The sequence below is a fragment of the Engraulis encrasicolus genome, chromosome 19 (assembly GCF_034702125.1).
Source record: "Engraulis encrasicolus isolate BLACKSEA-1 chromosome 19, IST_EnEncr_1.0, whole genome shotgun sequence".
Classification (NCBI taxonomy): Eukaryota; Metazoa; Chordata; class Actinopteri; order Clupeiformes; family Engraulidae; genus Engraulis; species Engraulis encrasicolus.
The window spans coordinates 29,785,278-29,803,062 of NC_085875.1; the positions used below are offsets into that span (position 1 = coordinate 29,785,278).

General features: G+C 43.9%; 1 protein-coding gene across 1 annotated transcript in view; it reads left to right on the top strand.

Moving 5' to 3' along the window:
- Positions 1-17,785, top strand: part of eif2ak3 (eukaryotic translation initiation factor 2-alpha kinase 3) — a 65,342-nt gene that overhangs the window by 33,810 nt on the left and 13,747 nt on the right. Inside the window, exons 3-12 of the mRNA XM_063184073.1 lie at positions 2,866-3,069; positions 5,187-5,317; positions 5,998-6,253; positions 7,075-7,240; positions 7,634-7,762; positions 8,094-8,216; positions 8,857-9,089; positions 10,368-10,480; positions 14,126-14,248; positions 14,824-14,973. Coding sequence (XP_063040143.1) covers positions 2,866-3,069; positions 5,187-5,317; positions 5,998-6,253; positions 7,075-7,240; positions 7,634-7,762; positions 8,094-8,216; positions 8,857-9,089; positions 10,368-10,480; positions 14,126-14,248; positions 14,824-14,973 — 1,628 coding nt within the window. The remainder of the gene's footprint in view (positions 1-2,865; positions 3,070-5,186; positions 5,318-5,997; positions 6,254-7,074; positions 7,241-7,633; positions 7,763-8,093; positions 8,217-8,856; positions 9,090-10,367; positions 10,481-14,125; positions 14,249-14,823; positions 14,974-17,785) is intronic.

A 17,785-nucleotide genomic window follows, 5' to 3' on the forward strand; every position in this document is an offset into this window, starting at 1 on the left:
GGAGCGAGAGGGAGAGAGCTCTGCTCTGCCCTGCACCAGTGGCTCAAGGCCATCCCATCCCATCACATCACAGGAGAAGAAGTGGTGCTTCAGCACTTCTAAACTATCGCCCGTCCAGCACAAAACTGACCAGCCATATGGCTTTTTAAATGGATGGTGTCTTTGTCTTAGGTTAAGTGTGTCTGTCTGCCCGTTGGCCCCTTATTTCATGCGTTAACTGCTGCTCAACACTAGCCCTAAATCAGAACAAGAGGGGTTACACAAATTGTATGTTAACTGTTTCTGCCTGGCAATTCTGCCCTACAAAGGCAACATGCAGTAACTACGCCAACATTGCAACTGAAAAAAAGGCCTTCAAAGGCTTGCTATTAGGATATTGTAGAAGTACTTTCCATTTGACATAGCAATATCTCTAAATCGAAACACATTTGGACCATTCAGCTTTGTCACAAGATACAGGAAGATCAAAGACCAAATTCAGTATAAGGGTGGTTGACGTTTAAGGGCGTAACTAAAAAAAAATCTGTGGTCTGTGGAATTTCACCTTATTTTTGCCATTTTTGGGAAAATGTGTCCTGCATCAACACATTGCATAGGCATGTCACACCGCAGGAAAATGGAGTCACACCACAGAGAATTCACTGCATTATGGCGTTTTTAATCATTTTGTATACATGGCTGACATCTGAGCTCATGCTAACTTGATAATGATATTGTGTTTAATCTTAATATGTGTTTTCATTCATAAAAAACTTGTTTTCCTCCTATAAGAGCAGTCACACCACAGGACACCATAAAATGAACCTAAGCATTGCGTGACAGAAAGATTGCAATATGAAGACATATTAAGAGGTCAAGAGTCACCTTAAACTTCCACAGCACTCTCCAATAACTGAGGTACTGACTGGTTAGGAGCCAGTCTTTAAGACCCTTGTAGTTGGCCTTGCAGCTGCCCATTCACAAACATTGACATACATGTCACCCCGCAGGACGCAATTTGTGTTACGAAATTGAACTTGTAGTTAATATTACTGTCTTGAGTTTTTTTCACATTCACATATCTTAATATAAAGTTAATATTTATGCAATCATGCCAAATGCTTCATACATTATTCAAAATGTTGTTGGTTAATTTATATATATATTATATTCCAGGTTTCATTAATGTTAGTCACACCGCAGGATATTTGACATATAAACCTTTACATAAATCTTAACAAAAATGTTTCTTCTCATCTAAGACTAAGCTTAATATGAAATACAATGTACCACATATTTCATTGACATTTGTTTTTTAAAGGAAAAATAACAGTTTTGTAGGTTTTTAACCAATGTTACGAAAAAACAAGGCGTCACGTCTCCCACCCATAAACTCAATTTTGACAAAATATGTAGTTACTGCGCTTTGCCTTCGTATTAGGGATGCACATGATCGATTAATTCATTAAATAGTTGATAGCCTTATCAATCGACTTACGATTAATTTATAAGCGGTGTTTTTCCCTCAATCTCAATGTTTCTAAAAAAAAAGACTAAATCAAAAATGTTTAATTAAAAATTGAGATAAAATACCACATTTAAATTAATTCGATTTCAATTCTTTAATCCAAATGTGATTTAAATATTCCCACTATTCACACCCCTCTTCACACACACTCTTCACATGCCCATTTCACCTGGGTCTCTTGTCAGTTGAATTGCCGATTAATTGCGATTAATTTGTTAAAAATCCATTAATGCATTGATCGATTTAAGTCGATTAATCGATTAATCGTTTGCATCCCTACTTCGTATGGCAGAATTACTACCCCACTTAGCCTTACTCAGGCCCTAATGCACAGCATTGGTGTTGAGTGGAGATGGAGGTCCGAGATTTACAGTAAAAATAGAATAAATTAAAATAAAATTAAATTAAAATACATTGTTACCAAATTATGAATATTGTCCCAGTTTCTTGTTGCAATACTTAGTTCGTTCAATGTATAGATACGAAGGCTTGCAAAAACTTAATACAGGCTGTAACACATTCCATCATAAACCCAGTCCTCATGATCAAGTTTTATAAGGCAGTTTACAGATACTAAGATAAAGCTCAATCAATATCATCTTAGTTACAGTTAAGTTGTTGTGCTGAAACAAAGGCAAGATGAGTCATATCTTATGCGTCTCATAGACAGTGATTGGTTCCAGTCGGTTGGCTGTTGCTCCTCACTCCCAATCCCAACAGAGCAATTGGAGGAGCCTAAAAATAGCAGCATGTGGTTAAAACTTCCTGCGATAACGGTGCAAGGAAGTTATCTTTTTTATGGGAAATTAAAGTCAGAGTATGACATTCCTCAGCTTCCTTCTCCATAAATCTCATCTTCTATTCTTCGTAACTGTTACATTTACTGTTGGGCTGTTTTAAATGCACACTTTTAGCTGTGACTGTCATGTAAATCATATGCAAAGTGCAGTCTCTCGCTGTCTCTGTTTAACTCTGCCTGCCTCTCTCTGGCGGTATGTGGTTTGCAAATGTGTGATCGTTTGTGTTCTTGCCATGTATGATTGGTAGACATTTAAATCTCTCTCCCTCCCTCTCTCTTTCTTTCTCTCCCTCCCTCCCTCACCTCTCTCCCCCACCCCTCTCTCTCTTCTTTCTTTCTTTCTTTCTTTCTTTCTTTCTTTCTTTCTTTCTTTCTTTCTTTCTTTCTTTCTTTCTTTCTTTTTCTTTCTTTCTTTTTCTTTCTCTCTCTCTTTCTCTCCTATCTCTCTCTCTCTCTCTCTCTCTCTCTCTTCCATCCACCCCCCCCTCTCTCTCCCTCCCTCTCTCTCCCCCTCTCTCTCTCTCTCTCCCCCTCTCTCCCCCTCCCTCTCTCTCCTCAGGTGTTTGGCAATAAGGTCATCATCCCGTCTCTGGATGGGGCGTTGTTCCAGTGGAACCGTGACAGTGAGAGCGGCGGGGCCGTGGAGGCGGTGCCCTTCAGCGTGGAGTCTCTGCTGGACTCCTCCTACCGCTACGGGGATGACACCGTGTTGGTGGGGGGCAAGTCCCTCACCACCTACGGCCTGGGGGCCTACAGCGGAAAGGTATGCATTGCCATAATACACCTCTCAGCCAATGGCAGTTCACTATACAGTCTATATCTTTGAAATAACCTCCTATCACCTGGGGGCCTATAGTGGAAAGGTATGCATTGCCATAATACTGTATGCCTGTCGGCCAATGGTAGTCTACACATGCATCAGTCCACTATACAGTCTATATCTCAGAAATGACCACCTATCACCTGCTTAATAACTTCATTAAAAAGCTAAGCCTGTTCATGTGGACTCCTTGGCCAGTATGCCCTGTATTTCCCCATATATCATATATTGTATGCGGCTGATTAGGTCCTCTCTTTCTCTCGTGCTGGTTGGGGGCAAGGCGTTCCCCTACGGCTTTGGGGGCTGGCCTACACTGGAATGGTACACACAACAACAGCATACTACAACTCTCTAACGATGAGGGTTGACTGTAGAGTCTGTGTCTTTGAAATAGCATGCTACTTGGCCTGGGGGGCCTACAGTAGAAAGATACACATGACACCGCCACACTGTAGTGCTCAGCCAATGGCAGCTCACCATCTATACCTTTTAAGATTACCACCTGTAAGGCCTTGGGGCATACGCCCGAAACGTACACACGTGACCCCATACTACAACTCTTGGCCTATGGCAGTCCACGATAGAGTCTACTCTCTACCTTTTAAAATAACCTGCAACTTGGCCTGGGGCATTACATGTGATGCCGCTACACTATAGCTCTTGGCCAATACCAGTCGACCGTAGACTGTTCCTTTGAAATAACCAGCTATTTGGCCTGCGGGGCTAAAGCAAAAAGAGTTTTCTTTCATGAAAAAACAAAGCCTAGCCTAGCGTATATGGTCTGTACTGCCTTACAATTTCAGAACGCAGTATAATTCAAAATGGCAAACTGAGAAAAAAGGCTTTAAAGTTTCCTTTCTGGCCACGCAACTGTGTTGGAGGTAAAGTGGTGATGACACTTCCATGTTATACTTTTTATGGTAGAAATTTATGCACACAAGAAAAAAACTTTCTCATTACTTTTTAGCTGAAAAATCATTATACTGCGTTCTGTTGTGGTATTACTGTCTACACCAAAACCACGGTGTCAATGGAGAAGTGCAGTATAATTCGCATTATACTGCGTTCTTGGCTAGTACGACGTAACCTCCTAAAACCAAAAAGCGCAGTATAATCAGTTTTTTGCGTTTTTTCCCGAAACGGGACCAAGTTGGGCCAAAAAAATTTAACACAAGAAAAAGAAGGTATTTTAAAGCCAATTTCCGGTCTAAACCCATTTTCGACCATTTTCAAGATACTGCGTTCTGATATTGTAGGGCAGTGTAGTTCCTCACATATCAGTATTGCGCTGATTATGTTCTCATTTGTAAGTCGTTAAATGTGTTACAAGGGTCTGATAAATGTAATGCAAAGGTATACGCACCACTCTACAGCCCTGAAAGAATGTCTGCCCAGTGCCGACTACAGAACTTTTTGAAAGAACGTGCTGTTTGACTTTTTAAAAGGTCAGCAGTGAAATGTCAGACAGTGTAACTCGCCGCTCAGATTTCATGGCATTTAATAATTCTGACAGCTTTGGGTTGTGGTATAATTTTTTTTTCTGTGTCTTGACAAAGAAATGTACCAAAAGCATGTTGGAAGTAGCCTGGAAACTCCCATACTCCCTTTAGTTCTATACAATCGTTCCGATCTGAAAGACAATAATCTCACTTGTCATTAGGTTTGGTGGTAACCAGGCGATGTTGGAAGTGGACTGCACATTGCTTTTTTTTTGCACACAAAATCCAATATCCTACTTCGGATCATTTTATTGGCTGTTTTTTTAGTGTTTCTGGCGACCCATGTGTTGCACCTGTCTAAGAAGATGATGTCCGTAACCGCTGTGTGTGTGTGTGTGTCGTGTGTGTGTGTGTGTCGTGTGTGTCGTGTGTGTGTCGTGTGTGTGTCGTGTGTGTGTGTGTGTGTGTGTGTGTGTGTGTGTGTGTGTGTGTGTGTGTGTGTGTGTGTGTGTGTGTGTGTGTGTGTGTGTGTGTGTGTGTGTGTGTCTGTGTGTGTCGTGTGTTGTGCGTGCATGTGTGCGTGCATGCGTGCGTGTGTATGTGGTTTCCTCTGCTCCTCAGCTGCAGTATATCTGCTCTGCGGTGGGCTGTAGTCGCTGGGGAGGGGAAGAGGCGGAGCCAGAGGACGTGCTGCTGCTCCAGAGGACCCAGAAGACAGTCAGGGCCGTCCGGCCACGCAGCGGCATCGAGAAGTACGACTACACTGTGGCTGTGTCTGTCTGTCTGTGTGTCTCTGTCTGTGTGCCTCTGTCTGTGTGCCTCTGTCTGTGTGCCTCTGTCTGTCTGTCTGTCTGTCTGTCTGTGTGTGTCTGTGTGTGTGCGTCTGTGTGTGTGCGTCTGTGTGTGTGCGTCTGTCTGTCTGTGCGTCTGTCTGTCTCTGTCTGTGTGTCTCTGTCTGTGTGTCTCTGTCTCTGTGTGTGTGTTTCTGTGTGTGTGCGTCTGTCTGACTGACTGTCTGACTGTCTGTCTGTATTTGGGAGTCAGTACTGTGAATCTGTCTTCATTTGTGAGCACGTGTGTGTGAGCCTGAACATGTGTCATGTGAACATGGACATCTGTCTTCATTTGTGCAGTGTGTGCACTGCTGTGTCTATGTTTGTCTGTATATTTGGATGTTGAAAAAATAGTGTCTCTGAAAGGGAGAGACAGATGTAGCACCACCTTACACATTAAGAAATCAATCCAATGAATCAGTCAATGAAAACAAATTAATATTAAAATGAATTCTGCTTTTTGTTTATACAAATGATGATAATATATGCTTAAGCCTGTTTAATTATGTATAAGCCTTCCCTTTCTAATTTATGTATCTGCAATCCTTTCTCCTGCCCTTCCCTCCCCTCTCCCCTCTCCGCTCTACCTGCCGTCTCAGGTGGAACTTCAGTGTGGGCACGTTCGAGCTGAAGTTCCTTCCAGAGACCCAGTCGGGCATGAACTTCTTGGAGGCGGAGCCACCGGTGGGGGAGACGCTGAGGAACAAGCGGGTGCTGATCGACGAGGGCGAGGCCCACGGCCACGGCCACGGCACCACGGAGCCCCTGGACCTGGTCATCAAGGTGTCCGTGCCCGACTGGAAGGTCATGGCCTTCAGCACCAAGCTGGGTGGACAGCTCATCTGGGAACACCAGGTAAGGCAGCCAATTACTGTCATTGTGGCGATGGGAATTGTTGGCAAATGCACTGTTACAAAAATCGATGGCCACTATTCGAATATTTTATAAATACCATTCGAATAATATTCTCCCTGGCTGTAAACAGTGTGTGTGGGACTTTCTGACACACCCTTTGTGTTGAAAATGAAAGACGATGTATTCTTATTTGCTGAGCAAAATGTATTTTCTGCTGGACATCCACCCCTGCATGTCCATCCCATACACCATACTGTTGTTGCTGCATCTTCAAAATCTGAGAGAACGCCACTTCAGCTGGAGTAGAGGGTACGCTGTAATGTTTATTGACAAGATGAAAAAAAATTGCTTACTCTCCCAGAAATGACTCCCCGAATAACCTTGACGTATGAAAGTCACTGTGGCATACTGATGTGACTTTATTTGGCCCTTCCCGGCCCTGCTGTGGCCTAGCCGTGGGGCACTCGTCTGCTGTGCAGCTGACCCGGGTTCGATTCCCGGGCCGGGTCGCTTGCTGACCCCTCAACGTCTCTCTCCCCCTTTGCTTCCTGTTCATCTCTCATACTGTCCTGTCATCAATAAAGTCGAAAACGACCAACAGAAAAAGATACTTCAAGTAGAATGGAGGAGGTGGCCTGCACACCTTGAATCTTTGTGTGCAGGTGCAGCTATCTCAATGGAAATTACTTGAAAATTACAGAAGAAGCGCAGCACTGTTACACTGTGTCACATTAAAACCTTGACCATAATTGTAGCAGTGTTGCGCTTCTTCTATAACTTAAAAAAACAAAAAAAAATCCTATGTTACTCTTCCCTCTTAGTTCTGTACCCCGATCGCTGCCGCCTGGCTGGTGGGAGGGGGCAAGGTGACGCCCATCAGCCTGTTTGACGACACGGCGTACAGCAACCACAACCAAGAGGAGAAGGAGGAGGACGAGGACATTATGGAGAAGGAACACGACGACAACGAGAGCAGTGTATATCTGGGTACATATATGTTGTCACTGCATGCATGCATGCATGCATGCACGCACACACACACACACACACACACACACACACACACACACACACACACACACACACACACACACACACACACACACACACACACACACAGGTACAGCCACCGAGCAGTGTATACCTGCGTACACACACACACACACACACACACACACAAGCAGCGTTGTTGAATTTCAGAAATTGAATTGTTGAATTTCAGAAATATAAGTCTGTAATATTTTCCAATGTTGCCCATTTTCAGACCATTCTGAATTCCTAATTTGCTAACCTTCACTCCCTGGAACAGAGAATTCAAGAAGAGAGAATGCACTTCTCATTAACTGTATTGCTTCCGGTCTCTGTTTGTGTCCTGTGTAGGTATGTTTCAGGGCCAGTTGTACCTGCAGTCCTCTGTGATGATCTCTGAGAAGTTCCCCTCCAAAACCAAAGCTCTCGTCCAGAGAGACCTCACTCCCCAGCCCAGGGTCAAATGGAAACCCCTCATAAGTAAGTACACAACATTAGACACACCAAGCCCCCATGACATGGTACATCATTTATACGGTCTTTTTTTAGAAAGTGCGCTCAACTCCCAACTATTTCTATCAATGTCTTCGGGTGCGAGCAAGCAGCAAAGTTCATATTTAGTAACTCACTGTAGTGAGTTAGCATGACCGACAGATGTTTCGGCCTAAGTCGAGACGCTGAAGAAGGCTTAGGCCGAAACATCTGTCTGTCATGCTAACCCACTAGAATAAAATACAAGAATACCAGAGAGCTTTTCTACATAATTTATACACAATTTTTATTGTACTGTGTGTGTATCTCTCTCTCTCAGACTCCCCCTCTCGAACCCCAGTGCTGGTGCCCTCGGAGGAGTTTCAGAAGTGTCTGAATAACGATCGCTTCTCCTACGAGGAGTACAGCAATGGAGCGCTGTCCGTGCTGCAGTATCCCTATGGTAAGAAAGGGAAGTAGATCTTACCTTCTTGAAAAAAAAATCCTCACCAATATGATAGATGAAAAAAATAAAATATTGGATGGATATAAATATTGAGGATGAATTCTCAAGACGTAGGATTTGACTTGCTGGAAGCATTGTCCATCATATACAGTAAATGTATGTATATGTCTCTGTATTATCTCTGTGCGTTTGTCTCTGCGTAGAGTAGAGTAACTTTATTGATCTCTGAGGGGAAATTAAGGTATCCAGTAGCTTGCATAAATACTCATGATGCCCACATGGGCATGTCATATAACACTGGTTAGGGAAGGAAAAAAGGGAGGGACATTTTTTAAAAAGACAAAAAAGTAATAAAATGGCAATTGTGCAAAAACGTATTTTGTGTTAGTTGAGGTATAGACAAGAGGTTAACGTGACCAAGATTGAGTGTGAATGTACTTTTTGTGCTGTCTCCGTTGCAGATAACGGCTACTACCCGTACAGTGCGCGCTGTAATTGATATTTACAGGGATGAATTCTCAAGACATAGGATTTTACTTTCTGGAAGCATTGTCCATCATATCCAGTAAATGTATATGTCTGTATCTCTGTGCGTTTGTCTCTGCTTGAATGTGCTTTTTGTGCTTCTCCGTTGCAGATAATGGGTACTACCCGTACAGCGCGCGCTACCGTGGGCGTCGGGAGGTGGTGGTGTCGGAGCTGGGTCAGCGTGGCGAGGGTGGCGTGGCGGGGGGCGGCCGGCGTAAGGACCCGGGGATGCTGCTCCCCTGGTGGAAGGAGATCCTGGGCACCATCTTCTTCTGCATTGCCGCCACCACCTACATCGTCCGCAAGTTCTTCCACCCCAACCCCCCCACCACCACCGCACGGGTACGGGATGAACATGCACGCACGCACGCATGCACGCACGCACGCGCACACACACGCGCACACACGCACACGCACACACACACACACACAGGCTCTTCCACCCCAACCCCCCCACCACCACCGCACGGGTACGGAGAAACACACACACACACACACACGCACACACACACACACACACACACACACACACGCACACACACACATATTCACATGTTCACATATTCACACGCACACACACACACACACACACACACACACGCACGCTCGTCCACCTCACGCCCACTACCGCTGCACGGGTACGGGATGAACACATGCGCACACACACATAGTGTGCTTCACTTACCCAATCACACACTGTTTTCCTTGGTAACTTTTTTTAGTGCAAAAAGGGAAAAAGTCAAACGGCATCAAGCAACACATTACCATTCCAACCCCATCCTCACACCCCTCCCCCAACTCCGAAAAACACATCCCCAGTCATCCATACGTTGGATCATTGACAAATAATACACACAGTTTTAACAAAGTAGATGCATGCACATATCCCACATCACTCAGGCTAGGCGCAAGACCAAAACATATTGATAATAATAACAAAGAAAATGGAAGTATGCCTACTGAATACACCAACCTATAAGGCTTTTATTGGACTTTTTTGGTGTTATTCTTTGGTTTATTGATGTTTTATTGGTCGAGACTTTCAGCGTGCTGACTTCTATTTTCTTGTTCATGCATGGACACACACCAATAAGAATGCATAAACAAATGCTTCTACACACTGGCATGCAAGTGTGCGCCCACACCACTAAGACTCAAAGACAAATAGCCATACATAATGAATTCTTGTGAGACTGTACACATGTGCTTCATGCGTGCGCATGCAGTGAATTATGTATTAACACTTGCCTGCTCGCACACACACACACACACATCAGCCTGCAGCATCACTACTGAATGACACACTTGAGTTGACACGTCTCTCTTCAATCCCCCTTTGTTCTCTCCTTCTCTCTCTCTCTCTCTCTCTCTCTCTCTCTCTCTCTCTCTCTCTCTCTCTCTCTCTCTCTCTCTCTCTCTCTCTCTCTCTTTTTGTATCTTTCTCTCTTCTCACTTTCTCTCTCGCTCCCTCTTCTCTCGCTTTCCCCTCTCTCTCTTCTCTCTTTGCCACTCACTCACTCACTCATGCACACGGTCTGTCTCTCCTTCATCTCTCGCTTTCTTGCTACTCCTTCTTCTTCCTCTCTTCCTCCTCCCTCTCTTCATCCTCTCCTTCTGTAGCAGAGGAAGGAATCTGAGACTCAGTGTCAGACTGACAGCAAGTTTGATCTGGATGAGCCCGAACCCAAAGAGGTGGTTGTCACGGAGACGCGCCCCAGTGAATACGTATCCAGGTAAGCGAGGAGATCTTGCCATCTGTGTTGCACCAGAATTCCTGGTCACTCTATTTTATTGAGTTATTGGAAGTCAGTGGAACTGTTTCTTGTTTAAAGAGAAAATAAATAAATAAACAAATAAAGGTGATGCTTATGAATAGTGTTGACATGTCACGATCACAGGTTAAAAGACTAGGGTCAATTAGTCGACTTTAGGCGATTAAAATGTTAATTGATTTGAAGAAAAAAACCCGCAATTAATCGCCAACTCAACTGGCGAGAGATCCAGGTGAAATAGTCATGACTAGGCATGTGAAGAGTGGGAACATTTTTATCACCTTTGAATTAATTTAAATGTAATTTAAATTTAGCATTTTTCTTTTTTTTTTTGTTGAAAAATTAGATTTTGTTTTGGGGGGGGGGGGGTGGGCGCTGCTGATCAATTTAATCTTAAGTCGATCGATAAGGTCGTTAAGATGTATTCACAAAGTCTTTGTTCTTTGCCAATAACGACTTGATGTTACCGTAACTGCGGCCGTTGTTTTTGCTTAACACACATCTTTTAAGTCACTTGTACAGACAGTTTAAACATTTAACAACATTTAAACCCTATTCTGAATAAAAATATAAGTAAAGTGGGAGCCCCTTCCCAGTGAATACCTGTATCCTTGTAAGCAGGAGTGCCGCTGTGTTAACGGCCGTAGTAGTGTATTGTATGTAGGTTAAAGCAGCGTCTGGCTGGCATGCTCCTGTATTTATGATAGTTAATAGCCGCTCATGACAGCAGTTAAATCTTTATGGTGATGCACGAGCAACTGGGGAAAACATGGGGACACACCAATGAGGACACACCAATATGCACACACACACACACACACACACACACACACACACACACACACACACACACACACACACACACACACACACACACACACATGCGCGCGCGCGCACACACACACACACACACACACACACACATACACACACTAACACAAACAGTGACACACTCACACTCATGGTCATAGACTTACACACAGTGCACACTAGTTGTAGACATACCCACACACACACACACACATGCACACTTGAGTAATCTTACACATGGGTATACTATACACTTGTAATGCAATTTGTTACAGCCTAATCAAAGCTTATGTAATTCATATTGAAGAACAGGCCCTACAAAATCATTGCCGTATTGATTGTGCTGGCTACACTCTGTCTAAGGAGTTTTGTAGTATTGACGTCCAAGCATTTAAAAAGTGCATGAGAGGGAAATCACATGTGTGTGACCAGAGGGTGGGAGGGAGGGAGAGAGAAGAATAGGGAGAGGGAGACCTAGAGACGGAGGTAGAGGAAAAGTTTGAGAATGCGAGAAGTGAAGGAAGACAGATAGAAGGGGAGGAAAGAGATGGAGAGATGGAGATTGAGTTGGAGGGGAGAGAGAGGGAGAGCCGGAGGGAAGGAAAGAGTTTAAGTATGGGAGAGGTGCAAGAAGATAGAGGGAAGGGGAGAGGGCAAAAATGGATGGAGAAGTATAGATAAAGAGTTGGAGCGGAGAGAGAGAGAGAGGTGGAGGGAGAGAAACAGAGGGAGAGAGAGAGAGGTGGATAGAGAGAAACGGAGGGGGAGAGAGATAAAGGTAGAGGAGTGTGACCTATTCCTGCAGTGGAGCAGCTGCATTCCATAGCCCAGTTTCACACAGTATGCCACATGCATCTGTTCACCGGGATCTCCCCTTACACACACACAGACACACTGCACATACACATTTTGTGCAAACGCACACACAGAAATACACATACTGGACAATAGTGTGCGCACATACACACACTTGTATTGAGGCACGTTTCTGTAAATTCTGGGCAATGTTCCAAGTAATATGAACCTCGCACAGGGAATTGTGGAAAAAAGCAAACGCATCACACACATGCGTGCACAGCTCACATACTGTACACACACACACACACACACACACACACACACACACACACACACACACACACACACACACACACACACACACACACACACACACACACACACACACACACACACACAAACACACGCACACATGCTGGTGGACATACACACATGCGTGTACAGCACACACAAATGTACACATTCACTAGCACACATACCTGTGCACATACACAGTCTCTAGCACACATTTCCACACCAACGAAAGAGCACGCACACATGCACACATCTGCACAAGTACACCCGGTCACTGGGACACTTACTCTCCGAAATCCTCTACGCAATCCTCTACGCAGCTCATCCAGACAGACACACCCCCGCTCAGCCATAGGCAGGTGTAGTAGCTGATGCAAGCTACGAGGCCTGTGTGTGCAGGAGAGGAGGAGTGGCCTATAGTTTTTCATTCAGATGTTCTTGCACACTCTGTTCCCAGCCAGAGAGTAGAGAGGCAGAGAGCACATGTTGGTTCACAACTGTGTGTAAGCTATTTAAAGCGGCCATACACTATACCGGTACCTCTCTGCAGCACCCACTCTGCATTCCTATAGCTCCCTCTTCCGAGACACACAGAGGACTCACACACACATCGAATTGGGAACACGCAAACACTGTCCCAACTACAAGCGTCTGCACGACCGTCACGTTAAACTGTTTATGTCCACATTGCGTCCATACATTTTTACCTTTGTTGACTTTGAAATGGAAACTTAAAGCTCGACAAAAAGAAAGGCTTCAAGTCCGCTTTACATGGTATTTAGTTAGGAGAGCCCAGTTCGACAGAAACGAATGCATGTCTTACACATTTGATGGTGCCGCTTGCAGCAAGGACGCGGTCTAAACTACCACTATATTTAAGGCTGCAGAGCGGAGATCCCATTTCTCATTTTAAGAAAATACAACATGCTTGTGCATCATGGAAGGCTGCCTTAGGGAGATGCATGCTGTGAGGAGACCAGGCATGCCCACTATAAACTGAATTTTAATCTGCTTGATAATTTAATAACTGTGTTTACTCTAACATGCTTTCTGACTAATCGTAATTGCAGGGCTGATAGTATTCAGGCTCCATGCCTGATTTCAGACTTGACAGAGTTTGCAAAAAAAAAAAAACATTGATAATAATTAGCTATTCGGTTATTCTTATCTCAGAAAGTGTTACAGGTTCAAGGTTTTCTTCTACTATCAGGCTTGAATAATGGTCATACACAGGCTACTGTATTAAATGTTTGAACAATGTGTCAAAATAAGCCTACGTTATGTCACTATGCAGTATCTTGTCGTCCTTGTTAGAGCAGGGAAAAAAGTTCAGGCTCAGGATTTTTTTTTCACTATCACCCCTGTAATTGGTTTAACCCTAATAAACCATAAGCCATAATTACATTGTGATTTTTACGTTTGCGATTCTATTACTGAATCACAAAATAGTTCTCACAGGGTGAAGTGTGTGATGTGAAATGTTTTACCAGAGATTACTGAAGAGGTAGAATCGAACATTTTTTTGGTTGTGCTGCAGTGTTGCCGGTCCATGCTGCAGAATTATAGATTTGAAATGCACAAATTATTTATTTGGCCATTGGAGAAAATTGCAATGCTACAACATATCCAAAGCGCATGAGTGTTATTATCGAGAGAGTGGAACTAACTAAGGTGATATTTTATGCGTGTGTTGTTGTTGTTCAGGTACCTGACTGACTTTGAGCCGCTGCAGTGCCTTGGGCGAGGGGGTTTCGGGGTGGTGTTTGAAGCCCGAAACAAAGTGGACGACTGCCACTACGCTATCAAGAGAATCAGGCTGCCCAACAGGTAAAAACATAGGCAGGCGCTTCTTCATGAATATATTATTTTCATATGTGTATTGGTAAATACATTTTTATAGGTGTGTATTGACGTATGATTGTGCGGTACGGTCATAACCTTTTGGGAAAATGCACACACACACAGATAAATATATACGCTGTTTACAGAACGTTGAAATGTCAGGATTAACCTAAAAAAATAGACTTGCTCAAATCAATCCTCATCCTCATCTTCAAGCAGAGGCTCAGTATCTGATACTTCTCACAAATTCACTTTCATCTAATTCACTTTCTCATATTTCACTGAAAGCCAGAACTTTTTCTGAACCCAATTTTTTAATTCTTTATTTATTTTTTTATTTTGTGAGGCCTGTGAGTTAAAAAAAAAAAAAGCACCATCCAGGGAGAGATACCAACGTGTGTGTGTGTGTGTGTGTGTGTGTGTGTGTGTGTGTGTGTGTGTGTGTGTGTGTGTGTGTGTGTGTGTGTGTGTGTGTGTGTGTGTGTGTGTGTGTGTGTGTGTGTGGTTGTGCGTGTGTGTGTGCGCGTGTGTGTGTGTGTGCGTACTATGGTCATCCTCAGGGAGGTGGCTCGTGAGAAGGTGATGCGTGAGGTGAAGGCGCTGGCCAAGCTGGAGCACCCGGGCATCATCCGCTACTTTAACGCCTGGCAGGAGAGCCCCCCACAGGGCTGGCAGGAGGACATGGACACACGCTGGCTCAAAGACGAGAGGTACACACACACACACACACACACACACACACACACACACACACACACACACACACACACACACACACACACCTTAACACGGGTCAATAGTGGGATTTGTTCATCCTTTTTTTTTTTTGCTCGATTCTGTTTCTAAGTGAAAAAACTCTACTTTTAAGGGATTTTATTATATCAACAAAGACAAAGACGTACTAAATACAGCCAAAGAATTTTTTAAAAGACAAGAAAATCCCATCTGTGAGACAGAAACCAGCTGTCCAGCCCCTTGTGACCCCTTTCTTGACCAGCAGCAATCATGTATTTTTAACGACTTTGCCAGCTGCCCCCCAATCTAGTCCTTCATAGGTTCACCTGAACATGGGAAATTAAGATATTCTCAGTGGCTACGTTTACATGAGACATTTAATTCAGACTTAGCTCACTTCAATTCTGAATAAATGTTAATTCTGTCATGTAAACGCCTCACAACTCGGAGTTAAATGAAAGATCAAAGTTAACTCGACGGAACTATTTAATTCTGAATTATTAATTCGGACTTAAAAACGTTATGTAAACGTAGCCAGTCATAGCTATTCACACAGGCATTTTTCATTCCACCGCTCCAGCTGTGAATTCATAGAGCTTTAATTAAGTGACTGTCGAGTGCTTAATACCGCTCTAACTCACTATGCTGTCGTTACATTAGCGGCCCAGCAACAATGCATCGATTATGTGACGCGCCTACCTGCCCTTAAAATTAATTACCGGTATTTTGATAATCAAGTTATTGATCTGGTTTTTAACCCTATCCAGACTGGGGGGGGGCTAAAAGTGCCCGCACCAACTTTGATGTCGTATAATTCCTTAACGACTTAAGCTATGACTACGAAACTTTGTGACTTTTCCTAACATTTAGTTGGCTACAGTTAGGTACCGAAAGATTAGGTTTATCATTTTTCCTGTTGCCATGGCAACGGTTTTCTGACAGGTATGTCTGACCAAAAATCACTTAACCATATCTATGACGCCATATATTTTCATATTTTTTTGTTATTTCCATTAGCATCAGACAACTTTGTGAGCATTTAAGTGGTCTGAAGCATAAAATCATTAAAATGTAAGTGCATTACCTAAATTTGTTGGAAAATCCATTATGGCGAGATTTTGGACATAATAACATAATGATGTCATAATGACGTCATAATAATAGATAATTACACAAAAATTATGTCATTCATAGATGTCCATATGTAGATCATCTACCCCAAGTTTCGTAGTTATACTGTATTCCGTTCATGAGTTATGAGGGGGGGTCAAAAGAGCCCCCCCCCAGGCCCAGGAATGCCAAAAAAGCCCAGTCTGAATAGGGTTAAAGGTCAGAATTTTGCTCAATGTCAGCTTTGGGGATTGGATTTACACACTTATTTATTACACTGCTGCTATAAGGGGGATTTGTCAGGAGTACAAATGGCAGTTCTCCTCCAGCCACATGCTATGATATCAATCACCAGCCATGCACTGAAGTCTGTAGGGCTCAGCTGTAATTCTTTACCATAACACCATAAGAAGTCCCGTGTGTAATGTTCAACATTGCTGTTCCTGCCAAGGTATCGAGGCACTTTGTGTTTCATGGCTTGTGCTATACGATTACAGTTTGATCTGGTAGTAGTAGCAGTGGCAGCAGTACTCCAAAAACAGCAAAAAGCAAAACCATAGTGAAGTTTGAATTCTGCAGTCATGAAAGCGCGCTGCACTACTACACTATAAGAATTCCTGTGTGTAATGTTCAACATTGCTGTTCCTGCCAAGCTATTGAGGCATTTTGAGCTATGCGTTTCATGACTTTTGCTATAGGATTACAGTTGGAGTACAGTGAAGTTTGAATTCTGCAGTCATGGAAGCACGCTGCACTGCACAGTCTTTATAAGACTCTGCCAGGGCTATAAATTGGACGTGTGCTTCCTTACATGCTGTTGACTTGTGCTATACAATTATAGTTGGAACTAGTAGTAGTAGCAGTGGCAGCAGTCATACTCCAAAAAAAATCGATAGTGAAGTTTGAATTCTGCAGTCATGGAAGCACACTGCACTACACATTCTTATAATAATCTGTCTGCTGATATAAGGAAGCAGAAGTCCCATTTGTAGCCCAGTCATGCTCTTGGTACATCATACTGCTAAACACAGTGCTACTGTCAAGCCTTACAAGCATGGGAGCCACTGTTGCACTCATCGGTGCCTCTGCTTCACAGGCTGCTGCTATTACTGCCAGTTGTTACTAGAGCTGCCTGTGTGTGTGTGTGTGTGTGTGTGTGTGTGTGTGTGTGTGTGTGTGTGTGTGTGTGTGTGTGTGTGTGTGTGTGTGTGTGTGTGTGTGTGTGTGTGTGTGTGTGTGTGTGTGTGTGTGTGTGTGTGTGTGTGTGTGTGTGTGTGTGCGCACAGTAGCAGGGGGCTGAGGCTGCTGCTCGTCTCTTAGCGTACAGCTAAACTGCAGCAGCGGCTCACAGCTGAGACCACATGGGTGTCAGGTGAGGTGCTAAGCAGCAACAGCAACAGCAGCAGCAGCGGCACCAACACAGCTTATTAGTTGGCCCACCTCAGCAGAGACGCCTACCTCCACCTCCTCTCCTCTCCTCCACTCCTCCTCTCCTCTCCTTTCCTCTCCTCTCCTCTCCTCTCTTCAACCTTCTCCTCCTCCTCTACTCTACTCCATCTCCCCTCTTCTCCTCTCCTCTCCTCCTCTGTCCTCTTATCTCTTCTCTTTCACCTTTGCTTTACTGGACCCTCTCCTCTCCTCTCCTCCCCATCTTCCAACTCTCATCACCTCCACCTT